At 41.9% G+C, this 18,323-nt stretch overlaps 1 protein-coding gene across 1 annotated transcript; it reads left to right on the top strand.

Moving 5' to 3' along the window:
- Positions 1 to 4,780: 4,780 nt before the first annotated feature.
- RPS27L (ribosomal protein S27 like) lies at positions 4,781 to 8,247 on the top strand. The gene is made up of 4 exons (XM_045786917.2): positions 4,781 to 4,917; positions 5,779 to 5,887; positions 6,574 to 6,684; positions 8,058 to 8,247. Exons 1-4 carry the CDS (start codon positions 4,912 to 4,914, stop codon positions 8,084 to 8,086), a joined length of 255 nt encoding a protein of 84 aa, XP_045642873.1. The 5' UTR covers positions 4,781 to 4,911; the 3' UTR covers positions 8,087 to 8,247.
- Positions 8,248 to 18,323: the final 10,076 nt, after the last annotated feature.

Genomic DNA, 18,323 nt, shown 5'->3' with positions numbered 1-18,323 from the left:
CAGTGGGCCCTCCCCTCCCAGGGGCCCAGCCTGCTTCTAGCCCCAGGTCTCTCTGAATCGGGACAGAGATCTTTCACGGGGCCATGGAGGTTAAGGGCAATGGGACCTTGCCCCCCAATCCCCATGAAGCCAGGATGTTCCCTGTCAAGGCACCCAGATCAGGCCTCACCATGTCTCCAGGGCAGGTAGTATAGGTCCCCCAGGCTGACCTGCTCCTTCCCACAGACGGACCGGTGGAAAGTGACGGTGAAGGTATCGGAAGGCACGAGCACCTCCTCGGGGGCAGAACGGCAGTGTGCTCACTGGTCCAGAAGACACGTCTGTGCTTGCTGCCCAGTGCGAGGTTGCTGGAAAGGGTGTGTGTCAGCACCAAGCGGCCACTGCGCCCGCTCAGCCATTGCTGCTGTCTCATGGGGACCCCACCCTCATGGCCTCGTGCAGCCTGGCCCTCCAGCTTCACCTGTTAAAGAGGAGCCAAGGACTGGGACCATGGCTCAGCTCTGGGGCAGGCCAGGGGCAGCCGAGCCTTAAGATGTTGTTACTGAGGCAGGTGAAAGATCCAGCTCCGGGCCGTGGGAACAGTGACGGTTTAGAGCCCACCGGGGCTGCTTCAGGGCAGGATTAGTGCACGTGACTCAATCGTGATGCCCACGTGGTGCTAATTAGGCTCATTACCTCTCCCGGCATTAGAGGAAAACAAAGAACAGGACAACAGAGTTTGCACCTGAGACTCTTACTCCTTATAGACGGGAGCTTACCTGAGAGCGTCAAACATCCTCATGAATGACAGATGTATTTCAACGCCCCACAGTGGAGCTTTTGGGGCAATGGTTGTGACCCTGTGGAGACCTGGTGAGCAGAGAAGAGGCAGGCTTTCAGCAGTTGCTGTGGATTTCAGGAATGTGTTGAGAATAAGCCACACATGCTTTGATTCCTACAACAGGTGGACCACAGAGGAAGAGAAAAAGAATGCAACCTTGTTATACAGTTTGCTGATGACACAGATTTCTCTGAGGTTCTCAGAAAAATACTTAAAAAGGCAGGACTGTGAAAAGTTATCTTTAGGGCCCCACCTCACACCCTGAATTTCTTAAAACAAAACTAAATTTCCGACCACCTTTCTGGAAAAGATGGGCACAAGCCAGAGGCACACCAATCCAGGGTTAAATAGGGATCTGACCTATTTAGAACTAGTCTTGGCTAGCCTGCAGTTTAGCACCAGTTGAGTTCCTGGCTTAGCTGAACACCTGTGAGCTTTCCCCGTGTCTGACAGTGAAAAGGGAGGAAGGGAGAGGAGATGGCTGCACACGTCTCAGGTGAAGGAGGCTGGTGCTGAACTGGAGATAACAAAGTACTTTCTCAGACCAGATAGAACAGCTGGGGAGTTAGCCGCATACAGAACTCCAACTGGCACTTCGTGGGTCTGTGGGAAGCCAGGTGGGAGATCTTTCCTCAAGATCCCTGAGAGCAGGCTGCCAAGAAAAAGTGGCTCTGGATCCCTTTGTCTGCCGGCAGTGCAGGGACCCAGGGACATTTTAGGAGACACTGAGCTTCGCCTCCGAAGGAGGCAGAGTTATAGAGTCCAGGTCTTCTTGGCCTTGACTTTTAGTCCTCCTGCCGTTACAGTGTCTCGGAAGGTGAGGGTTTTGACACCGTCCTGGGCAATAGTAAGGAACTGAAGCAATAACTAGGAGTGATTAGAAAGTGTTCTGAGACTTACTATGCATCAAGTGCCAAAATAAATTCCAGGTAAATTAAAAAGTTAAAGGATAAATATCATAACAAAAGAATGAGAAGAAAGTTTAGCTGATCCCAAGGTGGTAAAGGCCTGTCAAAACACAGAAGCAAAAAAGGAAACAGCAAAAGGTTTGAAATATATGTATACAAAATTTAAAAATTCTCTATAGCTTTGAAATCACCAAAAATATTAATAGGATACAGTTAATAGGAAATAACAAGTTGGGAAAAATATTTACAGCATATGTGATTACCAGTTAATCACCTTAATGTGAAAGAATACATAAGGGGGGGCGACTGGCTGGCTCATTCAGTAGAGCCTGTGACTCTTGATCTCAGGGTTGTGAATTCAAGCCCCACACTGGGTATGGAGCCAACTTAATTAAAAATAAAGATACATAATGAAGAAATGGATGATCATATCAATAGAAATATGCTAGATGCCAATAAGCACAGGAAAAATATTAATTAAAATAAAAAATAACCGTGAAATATAATAAAATACTATATAGTTCTTCAGGATTGACAGACATAGGGAATGACACAATACCCACTATTGTCAAGGGTACAAAGAAAGGGGTACTCTCAAACATTTACGATTGGAATATAAATTGGTTTGAGTTTTCTGGAGGGTAATTTGGCAGTTTATATTATAAACCCTAAAATACGCATAACTTTTGACTCAGGAATTTCTCCTTTAAGAATTTGTCTTTTTTAAAAAGATTATTTATTTATTTGAGAGAGTGAGAGAGAGAGCATGCATGTGCTAGCACAAGCAGGGGAGAGGGGCAGAGGAAGAGGGAGAAGCAGAAGCAAGCTCCCCGCTGAGCAAGGAGCCTGATGCGGGGCTCAATCCCAGGATTCTGGGATCATGACCTGAGCCAAAGGCAGACACTTAACCGACTGAACCGTCCAGGCGCCCCTTCTAGGAATTTATCTTAAGGAAACAACCAAGCATGTGCTCAGAGACTTATCAACAAGAATATTTACTACAGCATTATTTTAAAAATGACAAATCCTGGAGAGGGGGTATTGAATGGTCAGACTAGACAGAGTTGGGGAGTGGCTACATGGGTTTTCATTATTGTATTTATTTCCTACTGTAACAAATTACCATAAAGTTAGCAGCTTAAAACAACATACACTTCTTATCTCACAGTTCTATAGTTCAAAGTCTGACCGGGGTCTCACTGGGTTACCGTTGAGGGGCTGACAGGACAGTGTTCCTTCAGGAGACTCCAGGTCAGAGCATTTTCTAGCTTCCAGAGGCTGCCCACACTGCTTGGCTCTGGCCCCCCTTCTTCCATCTTCATATCCAGCAACATAGCATCTCTCAGACCTTCCTTTCATCACTTCATCTCTTTCTCTGACTCTTCTTTTTCTGTCTTCCTCTTCCACTTTTAAGGACCCTTGTGATCACTTTGGGCCACCCCGATAATACTCCTAGTTAGCTAATTAGTTGCCATGTAACTAGGTCCTGGGGATTAGGGCATTGAAGTCTTTGGGGCTCATTATTCTGCTACACTATTGTATTATTCCATATACTTATCTTTATGAAATATTTAATATTTTGTCATATTTAAAGTACTAAATATTAAAAAACTCAAACCCAATGACCACTTTGAAAGGACGATATATGGTCATAGGATGACTGCTATGTGCACATTAAAAGTCATAATGTAGGAAAACATGTAGTAACATGGAACAATGTTCATTACAGGTAGTGGGGGGGAATCAAGTCTACAAAAGAATACGCACAAGATGATACCAATTACATAAAACCCATACCCCCAACAAACCTAAATGCAAGTAAACAAAAAATGTTTGGAAGGTTATAGGTCAAATTGTCAATAATATCTTTTTTAATTTTTTTTAAAGATTTTATTTATTTATGTGACAGAGAGACAGCCAGCGAGAGAGGGAACACAAGCAGGGGGAGTGGGAGAGGAAGAAGCAGGCTCCCAGCGGAGGAGCCTGATGCAGGGCTCGATCCCATAACGCCGGGATCATGCTCTGAGCCAAAGGCAAACGCTCAACGACTGGCTACCCAGGCGCCCCCAAATTGTCAATAATATTTATCTCTGGATAGGAATTTTAATTTTTTTCAACTTTTCTGCATTTCCCAAAATGTGTGAAATAAAAGGTGATGGAGAATGTCATCTAGGACATTTTCCTGGTCAAGCATTTCCCTGGCTTCCTAGTGCTTTTTTAAAAAATTAACATATAACGTATTGTTTCAGGGGTACAGGTCTGTGATTCATCAGTCTTACACAATACACAGTCCAGCACCCCATCCCTCCCACCCTCCTCCACTCCAGCAGCCCTCCGTTTGTTTCCTGAGATTGAGTCTCTTATGGTTTGTCTGAAGGTTTTATTTATTTATTTGTCAGAGAGAGCCTGGTTTCCTAGCTTTTGATCATACTCACACCCATCCCTCAAGTTCGTCCTGGACAGAAATATTTCAAGTCTGGCTCTCGAGGCTGCTTTTTCAGGCCCTAGCTGTGCGTTCTGGGAAGTGTAACTCTCAGAGGCGGGAAGGAGCCTGCGGGGAACTAAGCTCCGCAGCGAACCGGTGCTTCTCAGAAACTTTTCGGGGTGAAGCACACCCAAGGCAGAGCCGCATCACCCGGAGAACTTCACCAGTCCCTTGAAAGCTGGATGCACGAGTATACGAAACTTTCATCATTTCGCGGACACGGGTTCACAGTTTTGATTAATGCTACTGGCTTTAATAAACGAGCCGACCCCTGCGGCACCGCAGAACCGCCGCAGAGCGGGGAAGGGGCGGCCCCCAGCGCCCGCCGGTTCGGCTACGCCGCGGGGCTGGGGCGGCCTAAGTCCCAGGCGGTTTCCTCGCCGGGCCACACCACCCAAGCCTGGGCCCGGGCACCACCTGTCCGAGGCGGAGCCCTAGGGCCGGCGACCCTGGCCCAGGAGTCCCCCAGGCTCGCGCCGTCCGGGCCTTCGGAACGAGGGGCACTCAGAACCCGCCGCGGCCGGCGACCCCACCACCGAGAGGAGCGCCTAGAGCTGCCGGCCGCCCGCTGGCCCCGCCGCTCCGCCCCGCCCAGCCTCCTCTATCCCGGAAGTTGACGCCGCCGGCCCGATCGCGTGCTGCTCGCTCGGGGTGTCGCCTTAGAGATCGGGACCGGCTGGGATTGCGAAAGGGTCAACATGCCTGTGAGTTGTTTACTTTCTGGCTTTCCGTTTGTTTCGGGCTTCTCTGTCGGGGGGTCCCGGGGGCGGGTTTGCCGACTCCTCGGCGGCCCGGGGAGGGGTCCCTGTCGCGCGTGGCGGACTTGTGGGGACTTGCCCGGGCAGCGCGGCGCGGCGGGCCCTGTTCTGGCCGTGGGGCGGGGAGGACCCGGGGCCGCGCTGGGCTCAGGTCTGGAGTCAGTGGCTAGGAGGGGACAGCTCCCCGGGTTAGGGTGACAGCCTTCTTGGGTTTTGGTGGGCGCCCGTGAGACTGTAATCCTTCCAGTCTTTTTGCTTTTCTTGCGCTGGTTGGTTCTCGCCCCCTCTCGGAAGCGATTTTCTGTTGGTTTCCTTTTTAAAAACTGTTTTCGCTTAGTTGCGTTACATGTTAACTCCGTCAAGGACAGTCACGCTTCAGCCGCTCGGAGTTCTGTCGGATCAGATGTTGAACCCCAGGGGCAGGGGACAGAAATCTCCCCAGCGCTGGCGCTCTCCGGTCCACCTCAGCGGTTTCTACTCCCAGCGCCTGCAGGGTTGGGTCAAGTTCTCACCTAGCTCCACAGTGTTGTTTTTATTGGAGACTAGTACTCAGTTGAGTAAAGAACAACGGGATTAACCGTACCATATGCTTCTCGATCGTCATAGTTTCTTTACCCGGACTTGGGGAACACAAGCATTATAAGAAGTATTGATTAAAGTTACTTAACAGGCTAAATAAATAACATCTGGCGTGTTGCCTCTGCTGAGTATGACTTATTCCTTGTTTTGCATGTATATTTCACATATGGTTAAATCTGCCAGCATTGTGGATTCCTTCTAGCAATAATAGTATGCTTTTTTATTCAGTTGGCTAGAGATTTACTACACCCGTCCTTGGAAGAGGAAAAGAAAAAGCATAAAAAGAAACGGCTAGTTCAGAGCCCAAATTCCTATTTTATGGATGTAAAATGTCCAGGTAAAATTTCAAATCTTAATTCCTCTCCCAAGGAAAATTTCTGAAGGGATTGCTAGTGTGGTGTGTATGTTTAGATAGATACGTTAGGACCTTTTGTTGAGTAGAAGTGGGGTCAAAGAATTGGAAATGCCAAAAGGGACGTTTTCCTAATAAACTATTCAAACCATTGTAGAAAGATTGGGGGGGGGGGTTGACGATGGGGATATGACATTTGATTTACTAAGTCGTTAAGCTGTTCAGATGATTAATTTTCTTTTTCATGATGCAGTGAAAGTGTGTTGATTCTTTCGTGTTAATCTGTGCTACCCAGTTTGGTGGCCATTAGCCATATGTAACTACTGAGCACTTGAAATGTGGTTTGTCAAAGTGGAAAATACTCTTTTAAGTGTAAAATATACACTGGAGTTTTAAGATGTAGCACACACATATAAAAACCATATTGATTAACATGTTGAAGTGGTAATACTAATTTGGAAGTGCCAAGTTCAATAAAAAATATTATTAATTTCACCTGTTGGCTTTTTAAAACTTTTTCTATGTGCCTGGAAGAGTTTAAGTTAAATATGTGGCTTGCTATTTACCCAGCACTAAAGTTCTTCATCTTTTACAAGGTCTTTACTAGAAATAGGTGAACAATAGGCTTTATTTTCTTCTGCTTTTCACTTTTAACATTGCCCTTTTTCTAGGTTGCTACAAGATTACCACGGTTTTCAGCCACGCTCAGACGGTGGTTCTTTGTGTAGGCTGTTCAACAGTGTTGTGCCAGCCAACAGGAGGAAAGGCCAGACTCACAGAGGGTATTCATTTAGCATTTTCTAACCCACTGATGCGGTTTTATGGTTATAAATGTCCACCGTTATTAAAAACCAGTTTAAAAGAAATCTTAAATTCATTATTACCAAAAAAATTTGATCTTTCGTTGTATGCTCTTTCAGTAAAGAGTGCCCTTCTCAAATAAGTTTATACCTTTGGTTTTGCAAAGAACTCATTTAACTATTGTTTTTCTTAGTTTGGAACACGTACTTCTCTGTAGTTATTTAGTTTGCTTAATTTGGAATATTAAACATAAATCAGAATGGAGCAAAAGAATAAGTACATACAATAGGACATAATGGATTTTTAAAACCGCAGAATTTTAAAAATTCTCTTGTAAATATTTTGTTTCATATGTATTTGACACATTTTACTGAAGACAGTTTTTATCATTGCTAGCTAGGCAACAGATAACTAAGGTATAAATTAAAATGCCAGGAGTTTAATTTTGCAGAGCACCTACTTAATGGCTAAATAAAAATCCCATCTTATTTATTTAGTTTTTTAAAGATTTTATTTTTAAGTAATTTCTACACCCAACGTGAGGCTCAAACCTAAAACCCCGAGATCGAGAGTCGCCTGCTCTACCAACTGAGCTAGTCAGGTGCCTGTAAAAAACCCCATTTTAATTCCTCTTTCACTTTTGTGCAGTAAGAAAAAAAGAGTAATTATGTATATTGTTTTCCATAGTGGTTCTTATAGATTCATAATTCCATAATGATATTTGAAATTTGTTTGTGATATTTTGGGGGTGTTGTGAATTCCATGTTGTTCTCACCGGAAGAGTTGTAAGTAGATTGGCAACGAATCCAAGATCTATTTTGTGTGACCTGGTGAGATCTAAGTACAAAGTCAGCATATGATGTTTAAGTGCAGTATTGCTCTCAAAAGTATACTTGTAAGATTTTTTAAACCTTTATATCATGTCATGATCTTGGAGTTTTGTGCCAATGGATGCTTAATAGGGTATTCGAGTTTTCCTAATAGATTTGAAGAGAATTCTAATCAAAATCAGTTTCTTAGGAAAGTAATTTAGAATAATTCCTAAAAATTAAGATTGCATTTTTCTGACAGGTTGGATTAAAGTTTTAACTGTTGGATTTAGATTCTTATGTGATCTCCAATATAGCATTTGAGAAACAGAAATAACAGTTATAGTCACATCACGATAAATTCAAATATACAAGAATTATTATAGTAAATTTCTGGCATAAAAGGATAAATAACCTATATGTGAATATTATTCTGGTATTCCTAAAACTTAGTTTTTTTTACTGAAACAGTACTTCTTGTCATTAAAACTATAGCAGAGATAGTGTACAGTTGTGTTTAACATGCTCTTGTCGTTCCTTTGCAGGGTGTTCGTTTAGAAGAAAGCAGCACTGACGACGCACAACTCTTGAGTCTGTGTTATCGCAGAAAGCCTATCAGTTCAGTAATTCCAGCTAATCTACCAAGATAATGATTGTGTTTAATTTTGTAAGGCTTACAACAGTGATCTCCTATTTTGGTGTCAGTTTTTCAATAAAGTTTTGATTATGGGCAAATTCCCCTTCTTTTTTTTTAGTGTGTGTGAATATGCTGTTTATGTATACCATGTGTGAGTTTGGTATAAACATTTAAAAAAGTGTATTCTGATTAGTTTGTCTCATTTCAGGACTAGAAACCGTAAATATTTGATCATCAGTCCTTTTCCAAGTTACTGTGAGTGGGCTAAATAATTAAAAAATGGAAAGAAGTCCATTATTTGTTAATTCTAGATACAGTTTTGCCATTGTAACTATGGAAACACATGTATAGAAGTACATATTTAATGCAGTAACAATCAGTATAATTACACAGTAATTACAGTGTAATGCCGTGGATTTATGTGGCCCTAACATATTGCATAATTTAGTAGATAACTGCAGCTGGGGTCTGAATTGTAGGAAGCACTTTCTGGGGTAGGAAATTTGAGAGGAGGCATCAGGAGTAGCATGACTACCCCCAGATGTCTCGGCTGAGAATGGTAGATGACGTGGAATTCTCTGGTCCAGACAATGAGTGTTCCTGACTACAGATGTGTGCTGAGTGGCTCTGGTGTACTTGCCTTTTTTTTTTTTTTTTTAAGATTCTATTTATTTATTTATTTGACACACAGAGCTAGTAAGAGAGAGCACAAGCAGGGGGAGCAGCAGGCAGAGGCAGAGGGAGAAATAGGCTCCCTGCTGATCAAGGAGCCAGATGCGGGGTTTGATCCCAGGACTCTGGGATCATGACCTGAGCCGAAGGCAGATACTTAACCGACTGAGCCACCCAGGCACCCCTGGTGTACTTGCTTTTTAATCACAGCAATGGCTCTAAACCCAGCTTCACAAAGATAGGACATCATCAAAAGGAATGTTGTGCCATATAATGTAACTGAACTAGCTGGAACTAGAATTAGGCATGATATCCCAAAGGTATCCAAGTATCAATGTTTTTCCTAATGGTGCTCCAACTCACCTTAGCTTGCATAGTTTAGGAATCTTGGCCCCAAGGAGACCCAGTGGATATGACAGGCTATTGATATGGAAAGGAGCAAAACCTATGATAATTAACTTAGAGGGCAAATCCCTGAAAATTTCCTTGGAAGTATCACTGAAAGAGGCTTGTACTTGGAAGAACATATCCAAGGATTAAGTTATGGAGATACTTGGCACTGGGAAGTGAATGGTGTATTGAGTTTTATCTCATTATTAATCTAAACAGTCTTGCTGGGCTTGAAAAATACTACTACACTAGGACTTAAAAACTTCAAAGTCTGCCACATACTTTGTTATTTACTGATTGTTTTTCTTTAATACTATTATTTATATTGACTTTGTTTTTTTAATGTAAACATTTTTTTTTTTTAAGATTTTACTTTTAAGTAATCTATGCCCAATGTCGGGCTTGAACTTAAAACCCTTAGATCAAGAGTCACATGCTCCACCAACCAAGCCAGCCAGGTGCCCAGACATAAACATATTTTTAAAGGAAAACTTAAATTTCTCCTGTAAATAGAAAATCCAGTTACATAAAGATAAGTAAATAAAATGGAATTCTTGGCTTCCGACCTGTTCAGATGACTAATGGTTTCTTACCTGGTGTTCCTGGAAATCATCAGAAAAGGTTCTTCTTGTTCTTGGTCTTGGTCTTGTTCTTATTCCTCTTCTTCTTCTTCATATTATGTAGATACCATAAAATTCAACCTTTTGCAATGTAAAATGCAGTGGTTTTTAGTATATTCACAGGTTGTACAAACTGTCACCACTGGCTAATCCCGTAAGGAAACTCCATATTCATTAGCATTCCCCCCCCTTCCTCCCCCCAGCTCCTGGCAACCACTAATATGCTTTCTATCTCCATCAAATGGCCTATTCTGGACACTATGTAAATGGGCTCATTTAATATGTGTCCTTGTGTGTCTGGTTTCTTTGACTTAGCACAATGTTTAGATGGCCATCACACTAGCATGTATCACTACTTCATTCCTTTTTATGACTGAATAATACTCTGTTGTAAGAATATATATTTTGTTTATCCATTCATCAGTTGATGGACATTGAGTTGTTTTCATTTTTTGGCTACTTTGAACATGTATGTACACTTTTTTATGTAGATGTCTTTTAAATTCTCTTGGGTTATATACCTAGAAGTAGAATTGCCAGGTTATAGTAATTCTGTGTTTAGATTTTTGAGGAATTGCCTATTATCCAAACAGGCTGCACCATCTTACATTCCAGCAAGTCATACACAAGGGTTATAATTTCTCCACATCCTCACCAACACTTGTTTTTGATCGTAGCCACCTTAGTATGTGTGAAGAGCTATCTCGATTTGCATTTCCCTGATGATTAATTATGTTGACCATCTTTTTATGTGCTTACTGGCTATTCATTTATCTTCTTTGGAGAAATGTCTATTCAGATCCTTTGCCCATTTTTAATTGGGTTGGGTTTTATTGCTGAGTTGTAGGAATTCTCACATATTCTAGATACAACACATATATACGATTTTCTCCCATTCTGTGAGTTGTCTTCATCTTTGTCTTCAGAAAAACAAGCATCTTTAATTTTAATGAAGTCTAATTTATCTATTTTTGTTGTTTCTTTTTTTTTAATGTTTTTTTATTATGTTAGTCACCATACAGTACATCCCTGGTTTTTGATGTAAAGTTCGATGATTCATTAGTTGGCGTATAACACGCAGTGCACCATGCAATACGTGCCCTCCTTACTACCCATCACCAGCCTATCCCATTCCCCCACCCCCTCCCCTCTGAAGCCCTCAGTTTGTTTCTCAGAGTCCATAGTCTCTCATGCTTCATTCCCCCTCTGATTACCCCCCTTTCTTTATCCCTTTCTTCTCCTACCGATCTTCCTACTTCTTATGTTCCATACATGAGTGAAGCCATATGATAATTGTCTTTCTCTGCTTGACTTATTTCACTTAGCACTATCTCCTCCAGTGCCGTCCATGTTGCAGCAAATGTTGAGAACTCGTTCTTTCTGATAGCTGAGTAATATTCCATTGCATATATGGACCACAACTTCTTAATCCAGTCATCTGTTGAAGGGCATCTCGGCTCCTTCCACAATTTAGCTATTGTGGACAATGCTGCTATGAGTATTGGGGTGCATATGGCCCTTCTCTTCACTACGTCTGTATCTTTGGGGTAAATACCCAGTAGTGCAATGGCTGGGTCATAGGGTAGCTCAATTTTTAACTTTTTAAGGGACCTCCACACTGTTTTCCAGAGTGGCTGTACCAACTTGCATTCCCACCAACAATGTAGGAGGGATCCCCTTTCTCCATATCCTCTCCAACAATTGTTGTTTTTTAAAGATTTTATTTATTTGACAGAGAGAGAGACAGCCAGCAAGAGAGGAAACACAAGCAGGGGGAGTGGGAGAGGAAGAAGCAGGCTCCCAGCGGAGCAGGGAGCTCGATGTGGGGCTCAATCCCAGGACCCTGGGATCACTCCCTGAGCCAAAGGCAGACGCTTAACGACTGAGCCACCCAGGTGCCCCGCATTTGCTTTTTTATAACAAAATATTCTCCATATTAGAAGTATGGCTAAATATAGTTGGAATATAGTTTCCTGTTGCTGCTGTAACAGAACAGCATAAACTTAAAGAATCATCTCTCTCTCTAAAAACAAAAAATACAAAAAACAAACAAAGAAAACAAACTTATTATCTTACAGTTTTGGAGGTCAGAAGACCAAAATGGCTAAAATCAAGGTATCAGTGTGGCCATGTTCCTTCTGGGGGCTCTAGGAGGAGATCTGTTTCCTTGTCTTTTCCAGCTTCTAGAAGCTGCCTGCATTCCTTGGTCTGTGACCCCACATCCTCCTACCTCTACTTATGTCTTCACGTCTCAACCTTCCTTTTACTATTTTTTTAAACACTTATTTATTTGAGAGAGAGAGAGAGAGAGAGAGATTGTGCATGTGAGCAGGGGCAGGGCCAGAGGGAGAGGGAGAGAAAACTTTGAGCAGACTCCCCACTGAGCACAGAGCCTGACCTGGGGCTCAATCCCAGGACCCTGAGATCATGATCTGAGCCCAAATCAAGAGTCAGATGCCCAACCAAATGATCCACCCAGGCTCCCCTATTCTCCTCTTATAAGGACACTTGTGATTACACTGGGCTCACCCAGAAAATCCAGGACAATCTCCCTATCCAGGTTCCTTAATTTAATTATATTTGCAATGTCCCTTTTGCTAAGTAAGGTAACCTATTCACAGGTGCTGGGATTAGGACATCAGTAGGGGGCCACCATTCGCCTATCACAGAATACCAAATTTTAAAATGCTGTCCCAGATTTGAAACCGTCAAAAAAACTAAGAGGCAGCCCATGGAATGGGAGAATATGTTTGCAAATGATGCTACAGATAAAAGACTGGTATCCAAGATCTACAAAGAACTTCTCAAACTCAATACACAAGAAACAAATAAACAAATCATAAAATGGCCAGATTTGAAAACAGATTCTGAAAGGATGAGGTTATTCATCCCCTAATCCATTCCAGTGGCTAATGGTTGCGTGACCTCCGGCAAAATAAGAATAATTTCTACCTAATAGGGTTTTTTGAAGATAAAATGAGGTAATATACAAAGTGCTTAGCACAATGCCTAACACATAATAAGCACATTGTTAATAATATTTTTAAATAAAAATGGATACTATTAAAAATCAAGTACTTTCAAGTTCTATTTCTTTCCCAAATTATTTACCCATTTCATTACCACATTAGAGCAAAGTTAACTATTTTTTCTTAAAAGAAAGCAAGCTCTACATCACGTGAGGCTCGAACTCACAGCCCTAAGACCAAGAGTCACATGCTGCACCGAGCCAGCCAGACACCGGTGAGCACAGCTACGTTAACTATCGCTGCAAAGCAAACCACCCCCAAATTTAACGACTTAAATTAATGGTGATTTATTTTTTCTCATGATTCTGTGGGTTGGTCTCACCTGGGCTCACTCATGCACTTGCCTTCAGCTAGAGGCTCTCCTGGACTGGAAGGTCTAAACGTTTGGCTTTAGTCACAGGCCTGGCGGCGGTGCTGGTTGTCAGCTAGGGCATCTCGGTTCTCCTTTGTGTGGCCTCCCATGCTCCAGTAAACCAATCCCCCTTCTTTACATGGCCGTTTGGGGGCAGTATTTTCAGAGGGGAAGCTGGAAGGGCTCTTAAAGCCTATGTTCTGGAACTTCTGCAACACCATTTCCACCACATTCTATAGGTCAAAGCAAGTCACAAGGCCAGCCTAGATTCAAGAGAGTGGAGAAACAGACTCCACCTTTGGCTGGGAAGAAAGGTAAAACCAACAACACAAAGGAGTACGCACAATGGAACGAGAGGAATTTATGGCCATTAAAAAAATACCCCACTTTGGGAGAACTTTGAGGTTACTCATTTCCTAATCCACAAACATGTCCACAATAAATTCTTAAAGAGATGCTTAATCATTTCCCCTATTCTGGATGAGCACAGACTATAGGTGGGAAATTTACATTAGAGAAAATCAAAATGGCTAATGAGCATATGAAAATATGTCTAATTTCACCAACAATAGGTAAATGCAAGTAAAAACAATCAGATACCATTTCCCATTCACTGTATGGTCCAAAATTAAAAGTTACTGTTGGCATACAAACAACAGAATTAAGTTCAACCATAAAGAATTGTCCCTACTCAAATATTTTTGACCTACAAAAACAATTTCATATGGTTCAACCAAGAAAAGGATGTTCCTTACAGCATTGCCTATTTAAAAAAAAAAATCTGCCAATAAGAAAACAGTATGTGAGATAGTCATACAATGTAGTATTTTATAGCAATTAAAATAGACTGACCAGATCACAAAACAATGTTAAATTTAAAAAGGGAATGTAGAAAACATGTATACTGTGATGCTACTTGTATAACTGTAACTAATACAAATGAACACTAAGGTTAGGTATGGACACACACATGGCTGTGAGAGAACTAAACAAGGGATTGGAAGGGACACCCCAACTCCTGATAGCTGTTGCCTGTAAGGGAATATGGGCGGGAACTTTGGGTGGCAGTTAAAGGGGTCTTCAGTTTATATAGCTCTTATGTTTTATCTATTATTTTTTAATAAAGAAGATGTAACTAAATGTTAACATTTTAGGGTATTGAGACCATACCGAGTATCTGCCATGTGAATCTTTTGGGCTTTCTGGTATTTTCTTTTCAATTTCACAAAATAAAAGACCAGTTTGATACAGGAAGGTAAAGCAAATCATTTGTAGCTAACGATTGCCCTGACAACTTATAAATTACAGAAAACAAACAAACACCCAAACACAAGAAACTTGTGCCAAGTTCTTTCACCCAATATTAAGGATCAGCCACTCCAGAGATACCACTTTGGGAGATAAATAAATTTATCAATACCATTTCTAACAATATTAAGTGAGAAAAGAAGTTATCATGGCAAAAATACCTGAAACGGGAATTCTTAATCTAGGGTCAGTAAATCCCTGACATTTGCGTATCACCTCATTTTCTGAGAAAGTTCCCAGGTCTTCTCAGAGCTTCAAGAATCCTAAAAAAGATGAACAACAACGAAAGCAATTGCCTTGCTCATAATACACATTCACTGAACTCATGGGGCTCTTCATGCTCTGTGGGTCCTCCCGCACCTGTCGTTCAGTCACGGTGCACTTCTCCCTGACACCCAGACAATGCTCTTGCCTCATCCTTTTCCCCCAATTTAAATGTCCCCTCTTTGGAGCCTCCAAGCAGTTCACTCTGTGGTCTGTGCAAAGTTCAAAGCTTAAATTGATATCAAATTAGAAACATGGCTCTTTCAATATCAGAAACATTTTCAAAATTATAATTCCATTTGCCTTTAGTCAGAATATATTTTAAAATTTAAACGATAAATTTAATCTAATAAATTAAAGGAAGGAATGACCTTTTTGTTTCTCAAAAACAGCACCGATGGAAAACTTCAACAAATACAAATATAAGACATAGAGATCAGAAGCCAGAAAGACATCAGGAAATGAAACGCATCTGTTTTAGGGAGCTGCTTTCTCTATACGTCAACCAACTAAGAATTATCCATCTATTTACATTTATAGATCAAAATGGAAAAGTGAAGAAATAGGCTTAGGGCTCAGAAATACAGAAAACCCCTCCTTTAGTAGAGTGTAGAAAAACTTTGATTTCTTCTTGAATTTTCCTGAATTCAGTGTAATCCCAATATATTCATCTATGGCTGCTACAACAAAATTCCCTAAGATGTCAACACTAACAAGCCATCTGTGGAGCCAGTCTCCCACACTGAGTCAGGGTGGGTCTGTGTGATCACTATAATTTGGTATAAGCAATGGTGTATGTCTTCCAAGGCTAGATAATAGAAGACATTGTCGTATTTGCCTTGTTCTCTCTTCAATTACTCAATTTGGGGGAAGTTACAGGACAGTCAAACAGATCTATGGAGAGATCCATGTGGTGAGAAACTGAGATCTCTTGCCTTAAGCCAGCAAGCAGTGGAGGCCTCTTGCCTATAGCCCATGGGCGAACCATACTAAAATAAGGTCCTTTAGCCCTGAGCAAGCCTTCAGAGGACTGAAGCTCTTGCTGATATCTTGTCTGCAATCGTAGGATACACCCTGAGCTAGAACTATTCAGCTGCTTCCAAACTTACGAAACACAGAAATTGTGAGACAGGATAATTTGTTACATAATAGATTCCTGATGCACATTATACTAAATGAAAGAAGCCAGACACAAAAGACCACATATTTGTAGGATTCTATTGATATGAAATGTCCATAATAGGCAAATCCAAAGAGACAGAAAGTAGGTTGGTGGTTTCCAGGGTCTCGAAAGGGAAAGGACTAGGGAGCAAATGCTAATGGGTAGGAGACTGCTTTTTTTGGGTGAAGATGTTCCAGAACTGAATGGATATACACGTTGTGAATATACTAAAAACCACTGAATCATACACGTTAAAGTATGTGAATTTTGAATTATATCTGAAATATGTATTTTTTAAGTTATAGATTTGTTACCTGGAAGTAGAGTGAGGCTGTAACAAAAACCTAAAACATGGGAGTGGATTTGGAGCAGAGTAGTGGTTGGAAGATGGAGTGAAGTCTTTTGAAGAGAGCACCAGTGAAAGCCCCAGGAGTCTTGAAGAAACTGTTTAGAAGTATGATGGCCTTTGCAGAGGCTGCAGGTGCGGACTTAAAGGAGAGTAAGGAAAATCTTATTGGAAATCGGAGGAAAAGGAATTCTAATTTTGTAGTGGTGGCAAGTTTAGCAACACTGTTGCCTGCAGGGACACGGAAAGTAGATCTGCCCAATGAACTGGGTGAGCCACCTGAGATGTCCAGTGTTGAATGTGTCTCCTGGCTTCTTCCTGCTGCTTATACTGAAATGCATGAGACATTAGCTAACGAAGGACTACTAGACAAAAATAATCAATAATGGATGGTTTGGAAAATTCCCAGACTCTCCAGATGGCGAATGAAGCTCAAACGACGTCAAGACAAGATAAAATTTAGGGCACTTCCAGCATAACAAGGTTTAAAATGAAGCTGAAGAGGCACCTGGGTGGCTCAGTTGGTTAAGCAACTGACTCTTGGTTTCAGCTCAGGTCGTGATCTCAGGATGGTGAGATCGGCCCCACGTCAGGCTCTGGGCTCAGTGAGGAGTCTGCTTAAGTTCCTCTCTCCCTCTGCCTCTCCTTGCACTCACGCATGCTCTCTCTCCCTGTAAAATAAATAAATCTTAAAAAAATAAAATAAAATGAAGCTGAAGCTCTGACTAAAATCCTTTGACTGCTGAAAGAACCAAGATGGTGCCTCTGAGAGCTATATAAACAATAGGGTTTATTAGAAACAAGTGTTTTCTCCAATTGTATCCGCAGAATCCCAAGTTACAGAAGGGCTTTCTTTGGAGAGATGTGGTGGTATGCTTTTTGTTTACTAACACAAACCCCAAAGAAATTTGTAGGAGACTCACAAAGTTTAAACAAATGGTATTGGCAGAAACACTACTTAAACTGAAAGGAGAGATAGAGTACAAAAGAGGCCTTTGACCCTCCAAACTTACGCAAGCAGAAAGCAGGCTGAGAAAACCACTCAGCTACAAACACATGTTACCTTTCATGAAAAAATAATAAGCCAGAGGGCAGAACCAAGGGTCTGGAGAACATAGCCCAAGAGCCAAAAATTATCCCCAGGCCTGGAGTACTAATCAAGGAGCTGCCACCCTGTATCTGGTTGGATTTCAGAACTGCTAGGACTGATGGACGTCTTCCAGTTCCCCACTTTCTAAAAGAGGAGGGTCCATAGCAATGACTGCATATGTTGTGCCATTGTACGTTGCACATGTGGGGAGCAGATAACTTGTCTTTATGTCACAGGACTTCAGATAAAGAGGCACTATACTTAAGGAGGCTCATCCACACCTAGACCTGATTCACATGGTAGTCTTGAGCTGACACCATAATGGAATGAAATCTCTGGAAAACTTGGGAAGAGGTAGGAAGGACATTAATCATTGGGGACCAGAGGTCAGACTGTGGTAGATGACCCCCAATGATCCCCACCTTGAGACATTCATACCCTGTGTAATCCCTCCAAGACTGTTATCAGGGTTGGTCTGTGAGATCTAAATTCTATAGCAAATGTGATGGTATGTGGTCTCTGAGGCTAGGTTATAAAAGACTTTGGCTTCTGCCTGGCTCATGGCTCTCTCTCCTGCCCTCCCCCTCTCTCTATGTCTCGAATCACTTCTCCGGGAAAAGCCAATTAACATGACATGAAGATACACAAGTAGTCCTATATAGAGGCCCACACGGAGGGAAACAGACCTCTTGCTACTCACAAGCCAGAGGACTGATACTTGCCACCAGTCAAGTGAGTGAGCCATTTTAGAAGCATTTCCTGAAGCCCCCGAGAAGCCTTTGGATGACCACAACATCTTGTCTGCAACCTCATTACAGACCAGACTCAGATGCATCCAGCCAAGTGACTGAATTCCTAAGCCTTGGAAACCATGAGATGATTCTTTGTTCTTTTAAGCTGCAATAGATAACATACAATTTCTCATAAACTTGTTTCCTGTC

The sequence above is a fragment of the Ursus americanus genome, chromosome 36, assembly GCF_024610735.1.
Source record: "Ursus americanus isolate L20-20 chromosome 36, mUrsAme1.1.p, whole genome shotgun sequence".
NCBI classification, from domain to species: domain Eukaryota; kingdom Metazoa; phylum Chordata; class Mammalia; order Carnivora; family Ursidae; genus Ursus; species Ursus americanus.
The sequence above is the reverse complement of the archived record's forward strand: the minus strand, read 5'-3'. Positions and strand labels throughout refer to the sequence as shown.